At 43.7% G+C, this 16,429-nt stretch overlaps 5 protein-coding genes across 5 annotated transcripts; 3 read left to right on the top strand and 2 right to left on the bottom strand.

The window, feature by feature from the left end:
• The first annotated feature begins 10 nt into the window (after positions 1 to 10).
• On the top strand, positions 11 to 1,369 carry LOC118433368 (multiple epidermal growth factor-like domains protein 10). Its single transcript, XM_035845244.1, has 2 exons — positions 11 to 535; positions 640 to 1,369. Exons 1-2 carry the CDS (start codon positions 48 to 50, stop codon positions 1,367 to 1,369), a joined length of 1,218 nt encoding a protein of 405 aa, XP_035701137.1. The 5' UTR covers positions 11 to 47.
• Positions 1,370 to 4,398: 3,029 nt separating this feature from the next.
• LOC110862157 (probable transport accessory protein MmpS3) lies at positions 4,399 to 6,045 on the top strand. The gene is made up of 3 exons (XM_022111331.2): positions 4,399 to 5,070; positions 5,153 to 5,203; positions 5,271 to 6,045. The coding sequence occupies exons 1-3, from the start codon at positions 5,032 to 5,034 to the stop codon at positions 5,751 to 5,753; spliced, it is 573 nt and encodes a 190-aa protein (XP_021967023.1). The 5' UTR covers positions 4,399 to 5,031; the 3' UTR covers positions 5,754 to 6,045.
• Positions 6,046 to 6,107: 62 nt separating this feature from the next.
• On the bottom strand, positions 6,108 to 7,844 carry LOC110862152 (protein deadpan). The gene is made up of 5 exons (XM_022111325.2): positions 7,269 to 7,844; positions 7,137 to 7,162; positions 6,949 to 7,058; positions 6,707 to 6,822; positions 6,108 to 6,614 (listed from the first exon to the last, which is right to left on the bottom strand). Exons 1-5 carry the CDS (start codon positions 7,368 to 7,370, stop codon positions 6,114 to 6,116), a joined length of 855 nt encoding a protein of 284 aa, XP_021967017.1. The 5' UTR covers positions 7,371 to 7,844; the 3' UTR covers positions 6,108 to 6,113.
• Positions 7,845 to 8,291: 447 nt separating this feature from the next.
• LOC110862110 (inward rectifier potassium channel 2) lies at positions 8,292 to 10,499 on the top strand. Its single transcript, XM_022111265.2, has 6 exons — positions 8,292 to 8,965; positions 9,063 to 9,161; positions 9,223 to 9,287; positions 9,357 to 9,705; positions 9,762 to 10,107; positions 10,167 to 10,499. Exons 1-6 carry the CDS (start codon positions 8,796 to 8,798, stop codon positions 10,281 to 10,283), a joined length of 1,146 nt encoding a protein of 381 aa, XP_021966957.1. The 5' UTR covers positions 8,292 to 8,795; the 3' UTR covers positions 10,284 to 10,499.
• LOC110862109 (kinesin heavy chain) lies at positions 10,500 to 16,400 on the bottom strand. The gene is made up of 24 exons (XM_022111264.2): positions 16,195 to 16,400; positions 15,908 to 16,112; positions 15,592 to 15,824; positions 15,285 to 15,508; positions 15,128 to 15,170; positions 14,930 to 15,048; positions 14,759 to 14,832; positions 14,582 to 14,668; positions 14,365 to 14,507; positions 14,142 to 14,290; positions 13,838 to 14,061; positions 13,615 to 13,769; positions 13,431 to 13,541; positions 13,254 to 13,355; positions 13,085 to 13,172; positions 12,821 to 13,014; positions 12,406 to 12,728; positions 12,231 to 12,332; positions 12,021 to 12,153; positions 11,830 to 11,946; positions 11,550 to 11,747; positions 11,458 to 11,482; positions 11,278 to 11,376; positions 10,500 to 11,202 (listed from the first exon to the last, which is right to left on the bottom strand). Exons 3-24 carry the CDS (start codon positions 15,772 to 15,774, stop codon positions 11,195 to 11,197), a joined length of 2,901 nt encoding a protein of 966 aa, XP_021966956.1. The 5' UTR covers positions 15,775 to 15,824; positions 15,908 to 16,112; positions 16,195 to 16,400; the 3' UTR covers positions 10,500 to 11,194.
• Between the last annotated feature and the right edge of the window lie 29 nt (positions 16,401 to 16,429).

Below are 16,429 nucleotides of genomic sequence, written 5' to 3'. Positions count from 1 at the left end.
AGTGGAGGAATGGTTGATAAGCAAGATTGAGGAGGGATAAGAGCACAATGAGCCGGGTAGTCGTCGTGCTCCTTCTGCTCTTATCGACCCTGTTGAGGGGAGAGGAGAACAGCAGCAGCAGTTCGTCACCTCCACGAGGCTACGGAGATCCCTGCACTTGTGATCGTGACTGCGACCTCAATCAGTGGCTGACATGTCAGGAGGGGCGTTGCCTCTGCCTCGCGCCCAGTCTCAAGTTTGACCATCACCGCACCTCTTGCGTCGTCCGGCTGGGTCAGAAGTGCTTCGAGGTGGTTGGAGGCCAGTATCCCAACCGCCCTCCCTTTATTCGCTGTGTGGAGGGCGCCTTTTGCAGCATCAGCGTTGGCGGACTCTGCGCCTGCAACACCTACGGCTACTACGAGTCGCAAGACGGGACCAGGTGCGAACCGAGGAAGGAATTCGGATCCAAGTGCGAAAACCCACTCGAGTGCAAGACGGACGCTTGCAGTTTGGAGGATGGGTGCACTTGTCGGGAAGGTCAATACTACGACTTGTGAGTTACCCGAAAACTTTTAGCTTCCGAAATTTGCATCCCAATTCTATACAATTCGAGTTATAAACAAATTGGTAATTTCTTCTCTTTCCAACTTCACTCAGCGAGCGAGAAAAATGTTTGGGTCTCGTCGGCGCTTTCTGCTTTATGGACACGGAGTGCACTCTCAACGCCATTTGCAACGATGTCGAGGCCAAATGTGTTTGTGGTCCAGGATTCTCTTCCTCCACACCAGGTCAACCTTGCGCCCCACAACTCCGACTCGGCGACCCTTGTGGTGGCTCACTCACCACCAATTCTACCACCGCCGCCACCAACTGCAACAATCCCAGCCTGTCCTGCATCCAAAATCGATGCGAATGCCGTTACCCAAACCACCAAATTGTGGATACGACCACGGCGAGTTGTCTCTCGATGGTTAGATCCGCCCCCTGCTCGAGTGACGCTCTTTGTGTTTCTGGAGCCAAATGTGTTCAAGACGCAGCGACGGGATTTTCCGAGTGTCGCTGCAGTCCAGGTCATCTCGAGGTGGGTGATGGGTCCTGCCAACCCTTCAAAACCTGGGGCGATGTCTGCACGTCCGCGGAAGAATGTGACCCCATAACGCCACTCGTTTGCAAGGACGGTCACTGCGACTGTCCCGACTCCCTCGCCACTTTTGACTCTGAGAGGAGAACGTGTCGCGGGCTGCATGGATTTCGTGGCTGTGCAAACGACGAGTCCTGCACCCAATTCGCCACCTGTGTTCAAAGCAATGCCAAACTGCCAGCCAAGTGCTTCTGCCAAACCCCGTCGTACAAACCTAACAGAGACCGAACATGTGTTCCTGCATAAAAATAAATATGCATATGTAATTATTAAGGCACATATTAAGTACGTACGTACGTATTATAAGTATTTTGCTTGCTGCATATTTTTATCGTATACAAAATCATTACTTTAATGATGACAAGTGAGAATAAATAATAAAGAGAAAGGCGTTAACTATAATTTGACGATGAGATCATTTTCTGCGCAAGTTGTGCAAATTCGACGTCGTCCGCCGAGAGGAGGGATTTTAAGGGAAGAGGGACTCGTAGGAAGGGGGTGGCTCTTCTAGTTTCTGACATGAAGCACTTTTCGGGTCGGACGACGACGAAGGTGCGTCTCCTCCTCCACGACACTTTGACCACTGCAACCGAATCATCTCGTAGATCAGAATGATGCCCAACCCGACTCCGGCCACGATCAGGATGATGATGTGCGTTTCGGGAGGCTCCATCCCAGAATCTGGTGAAAGAGGAAAAATGCTATCAATTAGAAACAAAAACTGCGCTTATTTTTCACAGCTCGGCCTTACGTTTCACAGGCAATTCTGTGGTATCCGGCATTGGTGGTCAAAAAACAGGATTTCTATCTTATCTGAAATGAGGAAGAAACAAAACGTTAGAAATTTTCCAGTAACCTAATTGATCCAGCCTAACTTCACTTTTTGTTTATATTAGTCTTCCAAATTTGTGATTTCTAACAATTTCCGAAATATATAAACATAATTCTCGTTTCACTCTTTATCCATTCCCAAGAAACGCTATCGCTTGAACTATCTATGTAACAGCCAATTCGCACACAACTCACCGGAGCAGTAAGCAAGTTGGAAATAAGTGAATGACGACTGCACTAATTGTCTCTCCTTGTTATCATCGCTTCCATTCGACGACAGACAAATAAAATGATCCCAGAAAAACTATTTTTTGGGTTCGTGACACCACCCGGAAACTCGTCTTTATCGCTCTCCCTCTAGATAAGGCCAACAATTCGTGTACTCTCCAAGATAAAGAGTTGGCAAATATTTAGACAAATCACCCCCATTCCATCCTAAAGACTACGACCAACATTCGCACACAATGATTGGAACCAACGACCGTACACAATTTGCAAGCATTTGTAAATTGATTTCCTTACCCCAACCAGTTAACACTGCCAATAAGACGCCACACTTTTGCTCTGTTGTGTGCTTGTGATTCTCTGTGCAAACTAAATATTGTGCGAATATGCTGACTTGCTAATTACCCATTTAAATACACACAAAGTGATTAAGTTTACGGGACGAATGGTTAACTACTACACATATTTTCTTGCGTATTTACATGTGTAGCTCTTGTTCGCTTAAATTCACTTTGCACTGATATCTCGACCCGTTTAAAACATTGACTGAATGAAATGAATGTCAAAGCTATGAATACATTTGCGATTTCTTTGCAATGTCTTTTTTTTCTCGTTACACAACTTTTTTACCATTTATGACGATGGATGATGACCAAGCGAACCATTATAAAGACATTTGTAGCTGGTACGGAATGGACCATTGACTCAACTGCGGGGGGCGTGCGAATGGTTCTAACTACTTGTTTCCAGTTGGAACTGGTCCAGTCCACCTTGGTTTTCTCGCCCCGATCTCCCAGATAAGATGCGATTGAGACCAAATTGTCCAGCACGCGGGTGGGTGTCTCCTCAAGTGGGCTCTCCGAATAACAAACGCTATTTACACTGACAGATTTAGAATTGAGACTCATTCCACTTGGCTACATTGAGCGTATTAATAATCCATCATCATCATCCCCATCGTCATTCTCACAAATAATTCTGGGTACTAAATATTGACGACGCTCATCCTGCTTACCTGACGCTTTTTGTCACAGGCTGTAAAAATCTATGCTTCTATACATCCAGCACCACTTTTGCACGAAGAAGAACAAAACAAATTATTCTTCTCCTGTTGCATCCACTTGTTCTCGTTGTTGTTCTACTCGCCTTGCATGTGGTACATGGCATAATCGAGATGATGAGATTCACATTATGCGTTGCCACACACGCCACGTACGACGGCGACGAGGAGGAGGATCACTGATTGCTGGTCCATGTTACGATTTATTACTCGAGCGAAGGTTGCAGTATGAAATATTTATTTATCCTCTCTCAATTAGCACGCTGCTGCTGCTGTTCAAGTGATCGTGCCGCTGCACTGCACAGATTTATTTTATTCCACGCGGAGAAGAAACCACGCTCTGCAATGGGAATGATGTATTCAGTGGACAAAAAAAACAATGGGAAGATGATGATACAAGGACTGGACCAGACTTTGCAATTAAGTCGTTGCAAAAAAACTGCCAAAGCCGAGGAGATGATGCGTCAGAGTGTATCTGGATTTACTCGTTAGTTGAAGTGCTTGAAGGGATAATAATGACAGTGATCCAAATGGAATAATGCAATTTTTTGCATGGATCTTATTTTTCCGAGTTTGCACGTATGTACGTATGTATGGACGTATCGCTCACTGGAGTGTTGTTGGATGGGAGTGAGAATTGATGCCACTTCTTGTTTTGTTCATTATTATTCTCTCAAGTTCACAGTTAGCAAATTTGCATTGCAGATGAGACCGTGTTAAATATGTTATGTATCGTATCCTATATGTGTCTCGTTGGGTGAGATAAACAAACCAGCTTTTAATGGGTTTATGACGAACGCTGGAACGGAAAGACCCACTAACGATGTACTCATCGCGTTTCACATGGTAAATATGGTGCAGCAGGAAATTAGGTAAGCACTTTAAACAACTCTCCACACAGCAAGTCCAACTTTTGATTAAACTTGTGAGCACACTCCCAAAATCAAATTAGACAGGATTCACTACGTAAAAATTCCACACTGGACGGGCTGCATTATTATTATTGCTTTTATTGGCACACACTTTTGTGCGTATGTGGGTCACCACATGGAGAACGAAAGAACGGCCCGAGCCAACACGCGCTCCAAGAGTTTAGCATACATCGGGAATCAATAAAAATACCCGACCAAAAACTTGAAAGAGAAGCAGAAACGTTGTTGCAGCCCCAGCGACAGAGTTGCAAAATGAGTGCGGGTGTGCGTATTAGTAAGGAAAATGAACCTTGGCAAATTTTAGGACGATGCTTCCCTTCACCTTTTCCCTCATTGTGATTCATGCCCACACCACGGAACGACAACCTTGGAGGCGAGAGAAGGATCAAGAAATCAAGAAGATCAGAGATTATTGAATTGGACCTTCATTCCGAGAAGAAGGAGACCTGCTAGATAAAATTTGATGCCATAAATATGCACATGCACCAACAACGACGCCAAATGCACACACATCTGCTGCAGAAAGAAACCTTTGCAATCATGTTTATTCAGGGGAAAGTTATGTAATGATGTGATTTGACTTGATTTGTGGGTGACAAGCTTTCTATTTTTACCAAACCCACAAATTATGCAATCCCATAAAGAGGAACTCGTAGGCATATTGTTTCCTTAATGGGTGTCACGTCATGTCGTGATTATTATTGCCTCACTTATGGAATTAGTTGGCACACTGGGCTACAATTTCCCTGTTATTTAAGATGAGAAAAGTGACGACAATTTCCAGCAATCATTTCATTACCCAGCTCAACTGACGACCATACTCGTTCTCCATTCTTAATCCCAACCCCCCAGGAAACAAGATGCAGCCCTTGTCCGTCCTCTTATTCGGCTCTCTTTTGGTAATAGTCATTTGATAATGGAGGCTGAATAGCTTGAATTGCACAATAATTATTGGATAAATATTAATAAATAAATGAATAGGCCACCACGACTCTTGGAGCCTCCTTTTTGAATGCACAGACCGAGAATGAGGTGACCATTGCATTCGTTTAGATCATTGTTTTGACATAAATTAAACATTTGATTACATCCTGAGAAGGGGATTAGCTTGAGACAAGAGGACACTGACGAGGAAGTGGAGCCACCCGCAGTCAGTTGGGGACCTCAAGTGGCTCAGATCATCTCGGGAGCATTGTCCGGAGACCTGGCTTCCATTCTCACCGGCTCATTCAACCTCGTTCCCGGAACGGACGTCCAGAAGCAGACGATCGATGGCATCACAACCACGCTGCCCACGACGACAACGCCCACGACGACCACGGTGAAAACGACCTCTGCACCCTCCACGACGGCCTCCCCACCAGCACCAGTCGTCGTGACAGCAGCACCAGCCCCAGCGGTTACACAGTCCTTGGTCGAATTCGAACCGGAAACGTCAGACGCAACCGAGACGGAAGATGTCCTTCCATCCAGCACCGCCGCCAACGAAGACGACAACGACGAGGGTGCTGACAATGAGGAGGAGCAAAATCAATTGGGGGACCTCGCATCATTCAAATCCAAAGTTCTGCTAGTCATCTAACCAAACCAAGCTTTCAATCATGACATAAAATAAGAGAAAGCCGGTAAAGCTACCAAAATATAAAGGGCAAAATATAATAAAACGTAAAAATTGTGATAATATTTTTATATTTCCAAAAACTAAAGTAGAGTTTATTAAAAACAAATAATAAATCATAAGTAATGCAAAATTATTTAAAATAAGAAGGTAACAAAACTTCGCAAACTTATCGGATAAAAGAATGCAAATAATATTTGTCGCAAATCAAAATATCTGTGCAAAAACGGAAGAATACATAAATATCACAATGAGAGTAGTTTCAGACATAAGTACAATCCAAGCAAGCAGGCGAACCCCACATGCTCCCAAATCCCCCCTCGCTCACCACGGTCTCCACATGGAGTCCTTGGACGAAGATGTCGGTGTCGTCGTATCCGGCTCCACTTTCACCACTGGCTGCTGTCTCGTCGAATAGTCGACCGGAGTGACACTATAATCCTCACCACGACCCGATCGCCCAATAGCCCCAGGCGGCATCTGAGGAGGAGGAGGAGAAGGACTTGCCAGTGTCGACGTCGTCGTTTGGGCTGTGGAACTGAATCCAGTCAAAACAACGGGGTTTATGGGGACGGGCCGGTGGATCAGAATGTGATGCGTTTCCTTGTTGTTGTTGAGGTCGCCGGGTGGGGTCAGGTTGGAGGGTGGAATTAGGGCTCCGGCCGGAGGGGAGAACGGAACAAAGGGAACGTCTGAACCATATCTGCTTCCGATAGTTTTTGGATTGGCCTGCTGCAATCCGCCCACGCAGGACGTGAGGTGTGACGAGACGCGAGTTTTCATCCCCTCGTCCACACTGTCCAGTTTCGAGAGGTATCGACCCACCTACGAAATGGACACAAGTATTTATTATTTATACGGGATGCATCTGCAGTAAATGCGTTAAAGCACAAAGATTTGAACATTGTTTGACCTACTTCAGAGGCACACTCGGAAAACCCATTTTTAAATCTGTACAACACAGTGGGATCTGTCGCCATTGCCACCGCGAGCTGGTTCCTTTGAATGTTTTGAAGGTGACGAACCGTGAGTTCTGTACAATAGCATAATTCTCATTGTTAACAGGAATTTTGTGCAAAGGTTATCGAGTATATTACGATAAATTCGCCACATTTGTTCGCACTCCCACAATTTCAGACTGAACAATTAGAAATCTCACCCAAGATGTCGGCCTTTTCAAGTTTCGAATGTCTCGCAGGGTCCTTGCGCATGGCTTCCAAAAGTATTCCTTTCAAATCGTTGAGACAATTGTTGATTCGAGCTCGACGCCTAAATACAAGTTAAAATATACATTGTTAGTGCTTGGTCGCTCTCACTAAAATTTGGTCGTTTTGGATGCATGCATACCTTTTCTCCATGATCGGCTTGTTGCTCTGCATTAAAAATACACATCAACAACGGAAAACAAAGGCCAACCACGTACTATACGTACATATGTAAATACACAGAGAGGCAATGTGAGACTCAAGAATTGCGTACCTTACGAGCATCCGCCTTGTTGTTGGAGTGTTGCGTGACGTTGTCCATGTCGTCGTCGCTGTCGTTGTACGGGTCCATCGAGAAGAGAGAGTCGCCACGCATATTTGCCTTCGGTGGTATTCGAGACGGGTAGCAGGTTACACGTCTTTCGATGTGAACGGGTCGAGGGCAAGAGCGCAACTGACTGTGGGATCCCACAGTCAGTCATCACACTCACCAGCTCTCCCTCAGCCACTCTCAACAATCATGTGGGCAACAATCATCTCGAAGAGACCGTGGGAAAGTCTGATGGAATGTTGCAGCTCTTCAACGGGGCAGCAGCAGGACCACGAAAAAAACTCCCTTCTCACGTTCCGACACACCGCAACGGGCTGCATCTGCCACGTCCTCCTTCCTTCCGGACCCACTCACCCTTAACTCATGCTGCCCGTGCACCACTCAACTCAATGGCCACGAAGGGGGAGCCTGGTCCGGAAGGAAGCCTGAGCTATTCCTACTAGTTCCGCACAGTCTTGACAATATCATGCCTCCAATATTATGCACGTCGCTAAGGTTGTTCCTCTTGACAGGGCTGACGTTGACCATGGCGTCGCAAGGCGCAATTGTTGCATGCTCCCGTTTAACCGATTGGATCTGCTTCGTGAGTCCTGTTTTTTTTTGTTTTAACAACTAACACCAACCCAGAATGAAATTGCATCCATATTATCTCTCCTCTCCTCATGAATCATGATCTTCATCCCTGCTTAAGAAGTTGTTGTTGGTTTCTCCACTGCCAACCAGCCAACAATAATAACTATGTGTGCATGTACATACTCTGCAGTGCATTGTTGGTTGGTTGGTTGGTTGGTGGGTAAGAGCTCAACACCCTTTTTCCTTTGGGATCTTTTTATGTGGTAGGTGAGTAAATGCAAACCCGACACGCGTCCCTTGGTCAGCGTCAGAGATGTGCATGGGGAGAGTCGGTAATTTCATATTTCTTGATCTTGGTTGCTTCACATGACGGGGGCACAAAAAAGAGCCGCGTGTCCTGTCCGCCCGTGAGAACCTTTTCCTTGAACACTCAGACAAAGATCGTCCAGAGCAATGTGTAATGTTCACCTGCTCCTCCATCCATTCCATTCGAGTTCTGATGCTGGATGACGCTGATCCATTTTATTTGTTGACATTATTTTATTGCCCAGCATTCAAATGGGGCCGAGAGTGCGAGGAGAGGACGGAGACACGGACGGGATTGCGATGATGGGATTGTCTCTCTCTCTCCGGGGAGAGGGACCCGCACCACAAATTGTAACAAACTGTCTTCTTATTATAATGCCTGTCTACCAATGTGTTATGGCCTCCAGTCCAGAATTCCGTGGGATTATGATGAGCCGAGGATGATGGTGATGATGATGATGTGGAGAAAGTTTGCGACTGTCCTCACCGAACTGGAACAACTGCTGCTGCCTTTCTCCCACGCACAACTTTCTCCAATTTCCACACTTCTTCTCACGGACGGACGGACGGACGGTCCACTCGAGAATCCAGATGCGGTGGACCTGGTTTAAGGACTCTGCTGAGCGGAGTGTGCTCGTCCCCTCGGATGCCGGGATGCGTGACCCGTCCTACGACTCCTTCAACGACGACCTCTCGGCCGCCAGCCATCAGTCTCTCTTTGGCTTCCTACGACGAAGGAAAGTTCTGCCCCAGTCCAACACGTAATTATTTATATTACGTCGCAATACTTATTTCATAGACGTCGCGAGGGCATGAGTGGCTCCTTGGCTAATTCTGGCTGAATTTTGGTACACACAGGAACGTTCGAGCTCTGAACAAGGATGGCACCCGGGCATTTTCTCCAGTCAACATTCACCAGCACAGGAGAAAGTTTACCGCGGACATTTTCACCACGCTGTAAGTTCTTCTCATAAAATGAATCCATCCCTACACGTCTAAAATGTGCATTTTCGTGCAGATTGGAGCTGAAGTGGCGTTGGATTTTTGTGTCATGTTTTATTACCTACTTTGGATCTTGGCTCTGTAAAAAAAACATGGTTGACTGATAATAATGCTTAACCAGATAAGCTGACCCTTGATTGATTTTTGTAGTCTTTGCTGCTCTCTGGTACCTCATCGTCTTCTTGCATGGTGACCTCGACCCCGCTGTGACCACGCTGCCTGAGAACGAGCACACTCCTTGTGTCACCGGCGTGATTGGATTCGCTTCCGTTTTCCTCTTCAGTGTGGAAACCCAGCACACGATCGGCTACGGGGCACACTACGTGACGGAAGAGTGTGGTCTCGGAGTCCTGCTACTGTGCTTCCAGTCCATCGTGGGCGTCATACTCGAAGGTCTCGTCGTCGGACTCGTATTTCTCAAAATTTCACGACCCAAGAAGAGGAGTGAGACATTGGCATTCAGTCGAAATGCAGTCATTTGTCACCGCGATGGGAAAAGGTGCGATCACAATTTGTGAACGCGACAATGGCAATTATTAATTTTTGGTGCTGCAGGTATTTCATGTTTCGTGTTGCGGACACCCGAACCTCGCACCTTCTCGAGGCCCACGTTCGAGCACAGGTGGTTTGGAAACGCTTCACGCAAGAGGGCGAACTGGTGACCCACTCGCAAGAGGAGATCACGGTCCAAGGGGATGGTGAAAAAGGGGACAAAATCCTTCTCTTCTGGCCAACCACCGTGGTCCACGAGATTGACAAGGACAGCCCACTCGACCCACTCCAACCAAAGGACTTCCAAATGGAGAACAATGCTTCCTTCGAGATTGTCGTTGTCTTGGAAGGGGTTTTGGAGACGACGGGACTAATGACGCAAGCCAGGACGTCCTACTCGCCGCATGAGGCAAGAATACATTACTAAATATGCTATATTATTGTCGTCATACGACCCTTTTCCTGCAGATACGTTGGGGAAGTCGTTTCCACGAGGTTGCCTACACAAAATCCAGTTCCGGCCAGAGAATCATTGACTACTCGCTCTTTGACCAAGTTACGGACGAATCTCAGCCGAAAAATTAGTCCGTGTTGGCTTGAAAGAGAGGGGACCAACAGGAAAGGTGCACAAATGTAAGGCTCGTTGCGTTCTTCGCTCAGTTCAATCTCTTGGAGTTCAAGTCTCGTGAGTTTATCCCTCATTTTTTACAAATCAGAAAAACTTGTAAAACAATTATTATGCTATTGTGTACATTATTATGTGTTTATAGAATAAATAGATAAATAAATAAGTACAATGTATTCATCCTTGCACAAGGTTTATTATTATTTAAGGCGAGCGTGAAGTGAGCCAATTACGGAGATTTATTTGGTGACCAAGATGATTTTAGTACAATATTTAGCGATATAGCAGTCTCATTGAAGCCATTACTAAATGTGTATTCATATCGATCACCTCATTTTTAAATCCTTGCAATCCTTGCAAGAGGAAGGAGTTGTGTGTGTGAGAGAGAGGAACGTTATCAACCCCAACGGACCCTAACCCGAAATACAATTATTATTATTCTGCTGTAAATAAAACTAGGCTAGAGTTCTCTCTCCTGTACAAAGTAGTAGTATTTAGTATCTGCATAATAACCTGCTATGTGTAAATTACAACAAGAATATAATATAGTTAGGTAGGCTAATAGCACTGCATAATAGATACTAATACAATGAGTGAGTTATATAACAATTTACGGATTTGTTCATGTGCTAAAAATGAAACTTGTTGGAATTAACTTTCTAAACAACCTGCAATATTGCTAAAATTTTTAAAATGCACTTTTTTGACGGGAGCCAATCCCAAAATCTTAAAACATTAAAACTAACTGGAAACGAATCACCACTCACATTGACCACTCTTCTGCAAAACACATACTTAATACCGTTTTGGGTAACATCTTGTATAAATTCACAATAGTATATTTCTTTGAGTCTCCAGAGCAAGGCATTCTTTAGTCATCTGGAAATGATCAAGTACAATGCAATTATTAGAACATGATAAGATTAAGTAAAATAATGGGGAACTTGTTCTTACTTGCTCCGTTTTTAATGGTGGAGGCCGTCATTCCTCCACCACCTCGAATCCCAATTGGGTGTGTAACATGTTGTGGTTGGCCAGCCCGAATAGGTTTCGCTGTAATACACACAATTTAGCAATTAGTTAAACCAGTTAACATATATTTGTTACGTCACAATTTTGTCATCGTTGTTTTACCAATTTGAGCAGCGTGACTCCGTCTCTGCAAAGATAATATTGCACATTAATAATAATCTGCTCGCCCATGAAATCAAATTAGTTTTACTTACCGCAAGATTTTTCTGACGAACGGCTTCTTTAATTCGGTCCACTTCATATTGATACCGTTTTCGATCACGCATCGCTCCCTCCTTCGCTTCTCGAAGGGCAGCTTCCAATGCTTTAACACGTTCCATCGTGGCACGAAGCCGCTTCTCCAACTTTGGTAATTCACATCTCAGGTCGGCATTATCTCTAACTAATTGCTTCTACAGAACACAATAGGAGAAAAAAGTTGACATTAGAAATCATGCGTGAACCAGAGAGAGATATTTTTAACAAAATGCGTACATGAACTTTGGTAAGTTGTTCCAAGTTTGTTTCAAGGAATGAGATCTTTTGCTTTTGGGCAAGCGAACCACCAGCGTCTTCGGCCACTTCTAAACTGGCGTGTTCAAAGCCAACAGACTAGAAGAAAAGATAAATACAATATAAATCATCAAGCACATTTTAGACCTCCAGCTTAGAGTAGTGAATTGAACCTTTTTCATTCTATTTTGTAAATCGTTCACAAACATTTTTCTCAAATTTAACAACGTTTGCAACTCCTTTGAGACAGTTTCTTGAAGACCGTTCAGATCCTTTCGTGCCTGCTCTCGTTTCTCTTGGGCCAATCTAAATATCAACACACACAAAAAATCAGACACATGATGAGTAGTATAACATAAATAACAATTAGTCTTGTTGCATACATCAACTGTTGCAGCTTGCTACTGCGATCAGACTCCTCCGATTTAAGTTTCCCGTAGTCATCCTGCAATTGTTGCTGCTGACAAGCCAATTTTTGTGTTGTGCTATAAAAGAAAATTGAATGTATATTGATAATTCTCTACGATATTGGTATTGTCATCGTTATGTTTAACCCACTCTCTTAATTGATCAATAACGGCCTGCTTGGCATCAATTTCATCTCGGAGATTCTGAACTTGTTTCTGATGCTGTTCTCGATTTTGTTCGAGCTGTTTCTCCAGAGCTTCCTTCACCGTCGTGTCCGCCTGAGCCGTTGCTGGGCCGAGAGATTCTTGGGCTCGCAAGCGTGTACATTCATGATTCAAAGAGTCCACTTGCTCCTCCAGGGCACGCTTTCTGCTCTCAATTTCCTTGGACGTTTCTTGCAATGCAGTTATCCGACCCTCCGTTTGTGCCAGTTTTAGTCGACATTCCGCCAAGTTCTTTTCGTACTCGTCAATCTGTGCCCATCAAAATTATCGAGTTAATAGTCTTTTCAGCAGTGGATAGTATGTTTAGTTAAAAATAATGTCATTGTGTTGATGGCTCTCACCTTTTTATTGCAATCGGTTTGTGTATTCTCCAAGGATGTGCATCGATGGACAAGGTTTTTTACTTCTGTTTTTGTTTTAGCAACAAGCAAACGAGCAGCGGTAAATTCTTCTTCAACTTTTTCGCCCAGTTTGATATTCTCCACGAGCGGTGCTCCGATTGCTTGGCCAATTTCATTGAGATCCATCAACAAACCTGTAAAAATAGTGGATTTTGTTTTATTTGTGTCAAGCTATCAAGAACTTTACATAAAATAGAAACTTACTGGCCAACATTTCGTTTGTCTTTTTCTTTTGATGGGAAGACATATCTTTCAGGGTTTGCAAGTCGGATAGAGTAGAGTTGAGCTGAGCCTGTAATAAAATATTTGTGTGAAATTATTTCTAGTTTTCTCAAAATCCCCAAGAAATCAGCTGTGGACTGATAATAATTACCTGCTTCTGGGTGAGTTCTTCATTTAGAACATCAAATTCCCGAGTTTTTCCCTCAGCTTCACCCGCCTTCTGGTCATAGTTCAAGGCGAGTTCTTCCAATGCCTGCACAAATCAATACAACATTTTGATTTTGGAATTGGAAGGTAGTACAAATAAGACGCAGCGAATTTCTTGTACCTGAAGAACTTCTTTGACTTCGTCTTTCGCTGCCTCGTTCTCGGCCTGAATTCTGGACATTTCTTGCTGTAGCTTTTCATAATCACGTCTCGATGTTGAAATGAGCTCCTCCTGTTAATAAATACCACGCATGACCAGTGATTCACTTCACATGCAAAATATATTTAATTAATTAACAATGTACCTGTTCCATGAGTTGCTCTTTCAATTTCTCGACCATTTGACACTGTTGTGTGATCTCCTCGTCCTTTTCGTCCAGCTGCTGATATAACCTCTCCTGTTCGTCTGAAGATATCGAGGAGGCAACCATTGTAGGTTTCGCCGGAACGAGTTGTGGTGCTACATGAAAAATTGTGTTAAGAACTGTCAGAGATTAGAGATTTTTCTATTTTCTTTTCTGCGCTTACCTGGTTCGCTCGGAGTGGGAGCAGCGGCGGACTCATCTTTCAGTGACACCTGTTCTTCAGCCGAGACCGTTTCTCCTTTTCTCCACCGTTCCAATTCCTCTTCCGCCTTTTCTAATTTTCCCCGAAGTCTGGCCACCTTGTCCTTTTCTCTCTCGTAGCGACGTTTCCACTCTTCTGCTGTCAACTCCTCGTTTACACTGACCACGTTCTTAATAGTCTTGGCTCTAATTTGATTAGATTACAAGGAATTTAGTATTAATTTGTAATCCTGCATAATTTTAATTTTATTAATTATTTATTGTACCTTCGACCAAAGTCTAGCGTAGATTTTGTTTCAGACTCATTAAACGAGGCAGGAGAACAGCAAATGATGATCGTGGTTCTTGCATTGCCACCCAAGGATTCTTGAAGAATTCGAGTCAATTTGGAGTCACGGTAAGGGATGTGAGTACGCTGAAAGATCGATATTTAGATTAGTTGGTTATTAGAATAAACTAGTAAATGAAATAAATTGTCCAACAACTTACAACTCCTTCGGCTAGAGCGGAAATAACATTTCCCAAGGCAGACAAGGATTTGTTGATATTTTTCGCTTCGTCCAGAACTTGACCTTCTGCCCCGGTTTTTGAAACCTTCTCACTTCCAGCTAAATCGACCAGGTATAATTTTCCTGGAATTTAAATGAAACGCGTAAACGAATTAGTCGCAAAAACTTGTTATGTAGAGGATATCACTCGAGCGTACCCGACAATTTCTTCTGGTTCTCCAAATTTTCTTGCTTTACGTGGATTAAAAATACAGAATGACTTCTGCTGCTGTGTTCGTTCATGTCTGCAAGAAGCAAGTTTTATTATCCTCCTTTGACGCAGAATGATTATAAAATTACTTAATAATTCATTAATGCATGTTGCGGTAACTTACTTGTAACTGCTATATGTCTATTAGATTTTCCTTCCTCGATAACCTCAAACACTTCTTCAGGAGATGAAACAAATCTGAAAAGACAAATCTTTTGAAACCCACAAAACTCACCGTACAACTGGATAAGCAAAAGCGTTTCATTCCTGAAGCAGGTTGTGAAAGTTTTATTACCGTTCAGTTGCACCTTTCACGTACGTAATCCTATTCTTATCCTCGTGTACACTTAAATTAACTTTAGTAACGTCCAGTAGGTCTCGAATCTTGTCCAAATAAATTTCGTAATACGAGCACTGTAAAATAATGAACGAAAAGGATTAGGCGAAAGTCGTTTCGTGGGCATAAGAATAAATGAGTGTAATGTGTAATTACCTTTAAATGAAATTCTAAATTTTCGTCCATAGAGTAGATGTGGCTTCACACAGAATAAAAAAGATCGTTAATACACAAAAGTACAAGTAAGTGACCATGTACTTGGGCCACTCACAACGAGCTAAAACTTGTACGAGTAGCTAATAAGAGAAATTACTTGAATATATCGTTCACAATTCGGGGAATGATGCCTTGCATGTCGGAATCGCCCATAACGCCCTCCATCGTGTGCGTCTTGCCGGAAGAAGTCTGACCATAGGCGAAAATAGTTCCGTTGTAGCCACAAAGGACATCTTTCACGATGGACTTGGCAGCATCGTCGTACACTCGCTCTTGAGTCGAGTCCGGCTTGAACACTTTATCGAAAACATAGACCTTCCCCTGTCGAAAAAGTAAAATATGCAATTAGCCAATAACATTATCATAGGAAAGCTGGCCAAATAATTCCACAAAACAAAACGTACCCCAATCGTGATGCAATTCTCGTCGGTAAACTTTGCCACGAACTTGGAGCCTGCCTTGACCTCGGCAGTGTTGAGGGGACGAAAACGACACACAACTTTGATAGCATCTTCGGCTGGTGGGTCAGCCGGCCTCTGCTCCACTGCAGAGGTCGACAAGGAAATGCTGGAGGCGTTTAGTGCCATATTTTTCCTAAAAGGCGGTGCTCTATTTTCTAATTAATTTATAAACAGGCCTACAATAATCCATAATGAAAAAAACATTAGAATTGCACTTTTCCATTACATAATTATGAAGGTCTTCAATGTTAACACATACTTTTTCCGTTTGCACAAATAAAATACCCTTAAAAATTATTCTTAAATATTTCTGTTCAACTTCTGATGTCGTCCTAAGATTGATTATTGTAGTTTTGTGAGTTGACTAGTTAGCTCATAACTATTTTGTTGAGATTATTGCAATAAGGACACAATCGTCGTCGGCTGCTGCTGCTGGTCAACAAACTCGAGCTTCGCCCGTCCGTCTGGAGGAGAAAGCAATAATTAAATCCCTGTTCCGTCGTACAAATCAGTAGATAAATATTTGGATAAGCATGAGTCACTCACCTCAGTGGACTACAATTATTGACACTGCTCTCAAGCTTATCAGGATTTGAAGGAAGGCAGCAGGCAAAGAGGAAGGAGAGATCAGCAGCAGCACAACAGTTGTGACTTGTCACTTCACTGATGACTGCACTTCTTTGCTCCTGCTTAATTTCGCCCGTAAGTAAAGCTGAAAGCTGACTGTGAGATCATACCACAAAAAAGTGCAACTTCCTCCCTGCGAAGTTGGCCCACACCG

Source organism: Folsomia candida, unplaced genomic scaffold (genome assembly GCF_002217175.1).
Source record: "Folsomia candida strain VU population unplaced genomic scaffold, ASM221717v1 Fcan01_Sc049, whole genome shotgun sequence".
Lineage (NCBI taxonomy): Eukaryota > Metazoa > Arthropoda > Collembola > Entomobryomorpha > Isotomidae > Folsomia > Folsomia candida.
The sequence above is the reverse complement of the archived record's forward strand: the minus strand, read 5'-3'. Positions and strand labels throughout refer to the sequence as shown.

Bases quoted from the DNA above. Each gene is read 5' to 3' on its own strand.
- LOC118433368 (XM_035845244.1), top strand. From the start codon at position 48: ATGAGCCGGGTAGTCGTCGTGCTCCTTCTGCTCTTATCGACCCTGTTG. The intron at 536-639 runs GTGAGTTACCCG...AACTTCACTCAG, and splicing joins GAAGGTCAATACTACGACTT to CGAGCGAGAAAAATGTTTGG.
- LOC110862157 (XM_022111331.2), top strand. From the start codon at position 5,032: ATGCAGCCCTTGTCCGTCCTCTTATTCGGCTCTCTTTTG. The intron at 5,071-5,152 runs GTAATAGTCATT...ATAAATGAATAG, and splicing joins TCTTATTCGGCTCTCTTTTG to GCCACCACGACTCTTGGAGC. The intron at 5,204-5,270 runs GTGACCATTGCA...CATCCTGAGAAG, and splicing joins ATGCACAGACCGAGAATGAG to GGGATTAGCTTGAGACAAGA.
- LOC110862152 (XM_022111325.2), bottom strand. From the start codon at position 7,370: ATGCGTGGCGACTCTCTCTTCTCGATGGACCCGTACAACGACAGCGAC. The intron at 7,163-7,268 runs GTACGCAATTCT...TTTTTAATGCAG, and splicing joins ACAAGGCGGATGCTCGTAAG to AGCAACAAGCCGATCATGGA. The intron at 7,059-7,136 runs GTATGCATGCAT...ACTTGTATTTAG, and splicing joins AAGCCGATCATGGAGAAAAG to GCGTCGAGCTCGAATCAACA.
- LOC110862110 (XM_022111265.2), top strand. From the start codon at position 8,796: ATGCGGTGGACCTGGTTTAAGGACTCTGCTGAGCGGAGTGTGCTCGTC. The intron at 9,162-9,222 runs GTAAGTTCTTCT...ATTTTCGTGCAG, and splicing joins GCGGACATTTTCACCACGCT to ATTGGAGCTGAAGTGGCGTT. The intron at 10,108-10,166 runs GCAAGAATACAT...CTTTTCCTGCAG, and splicing joins CGTCCTACTCGCCGCATGAG to ATACGTTGGGGAAGTCGTTT.
- LOC110862109 (XM_022111264.2), bottom strand. From the start codon at position 15,774: ATGGCACTAAACGCCTCCAGCATTTCCTTGTCGACCTCTGCAGTGGAG. The intron at 14,062-14,141 runs GTACAATAAATA...TAATCAAATTAG, and splicing joins ACGCTAGACTTTGGTCGAAG to AGCCAAGACTATTAAGAACG. The intron at 12,154-12,230 runs GTATGCAACAAG...GTTGATATTTAG, and splicing joins AGCAAGCTGCAACAGTTGAT to ATTGGCCCAAGAGAAACGAG.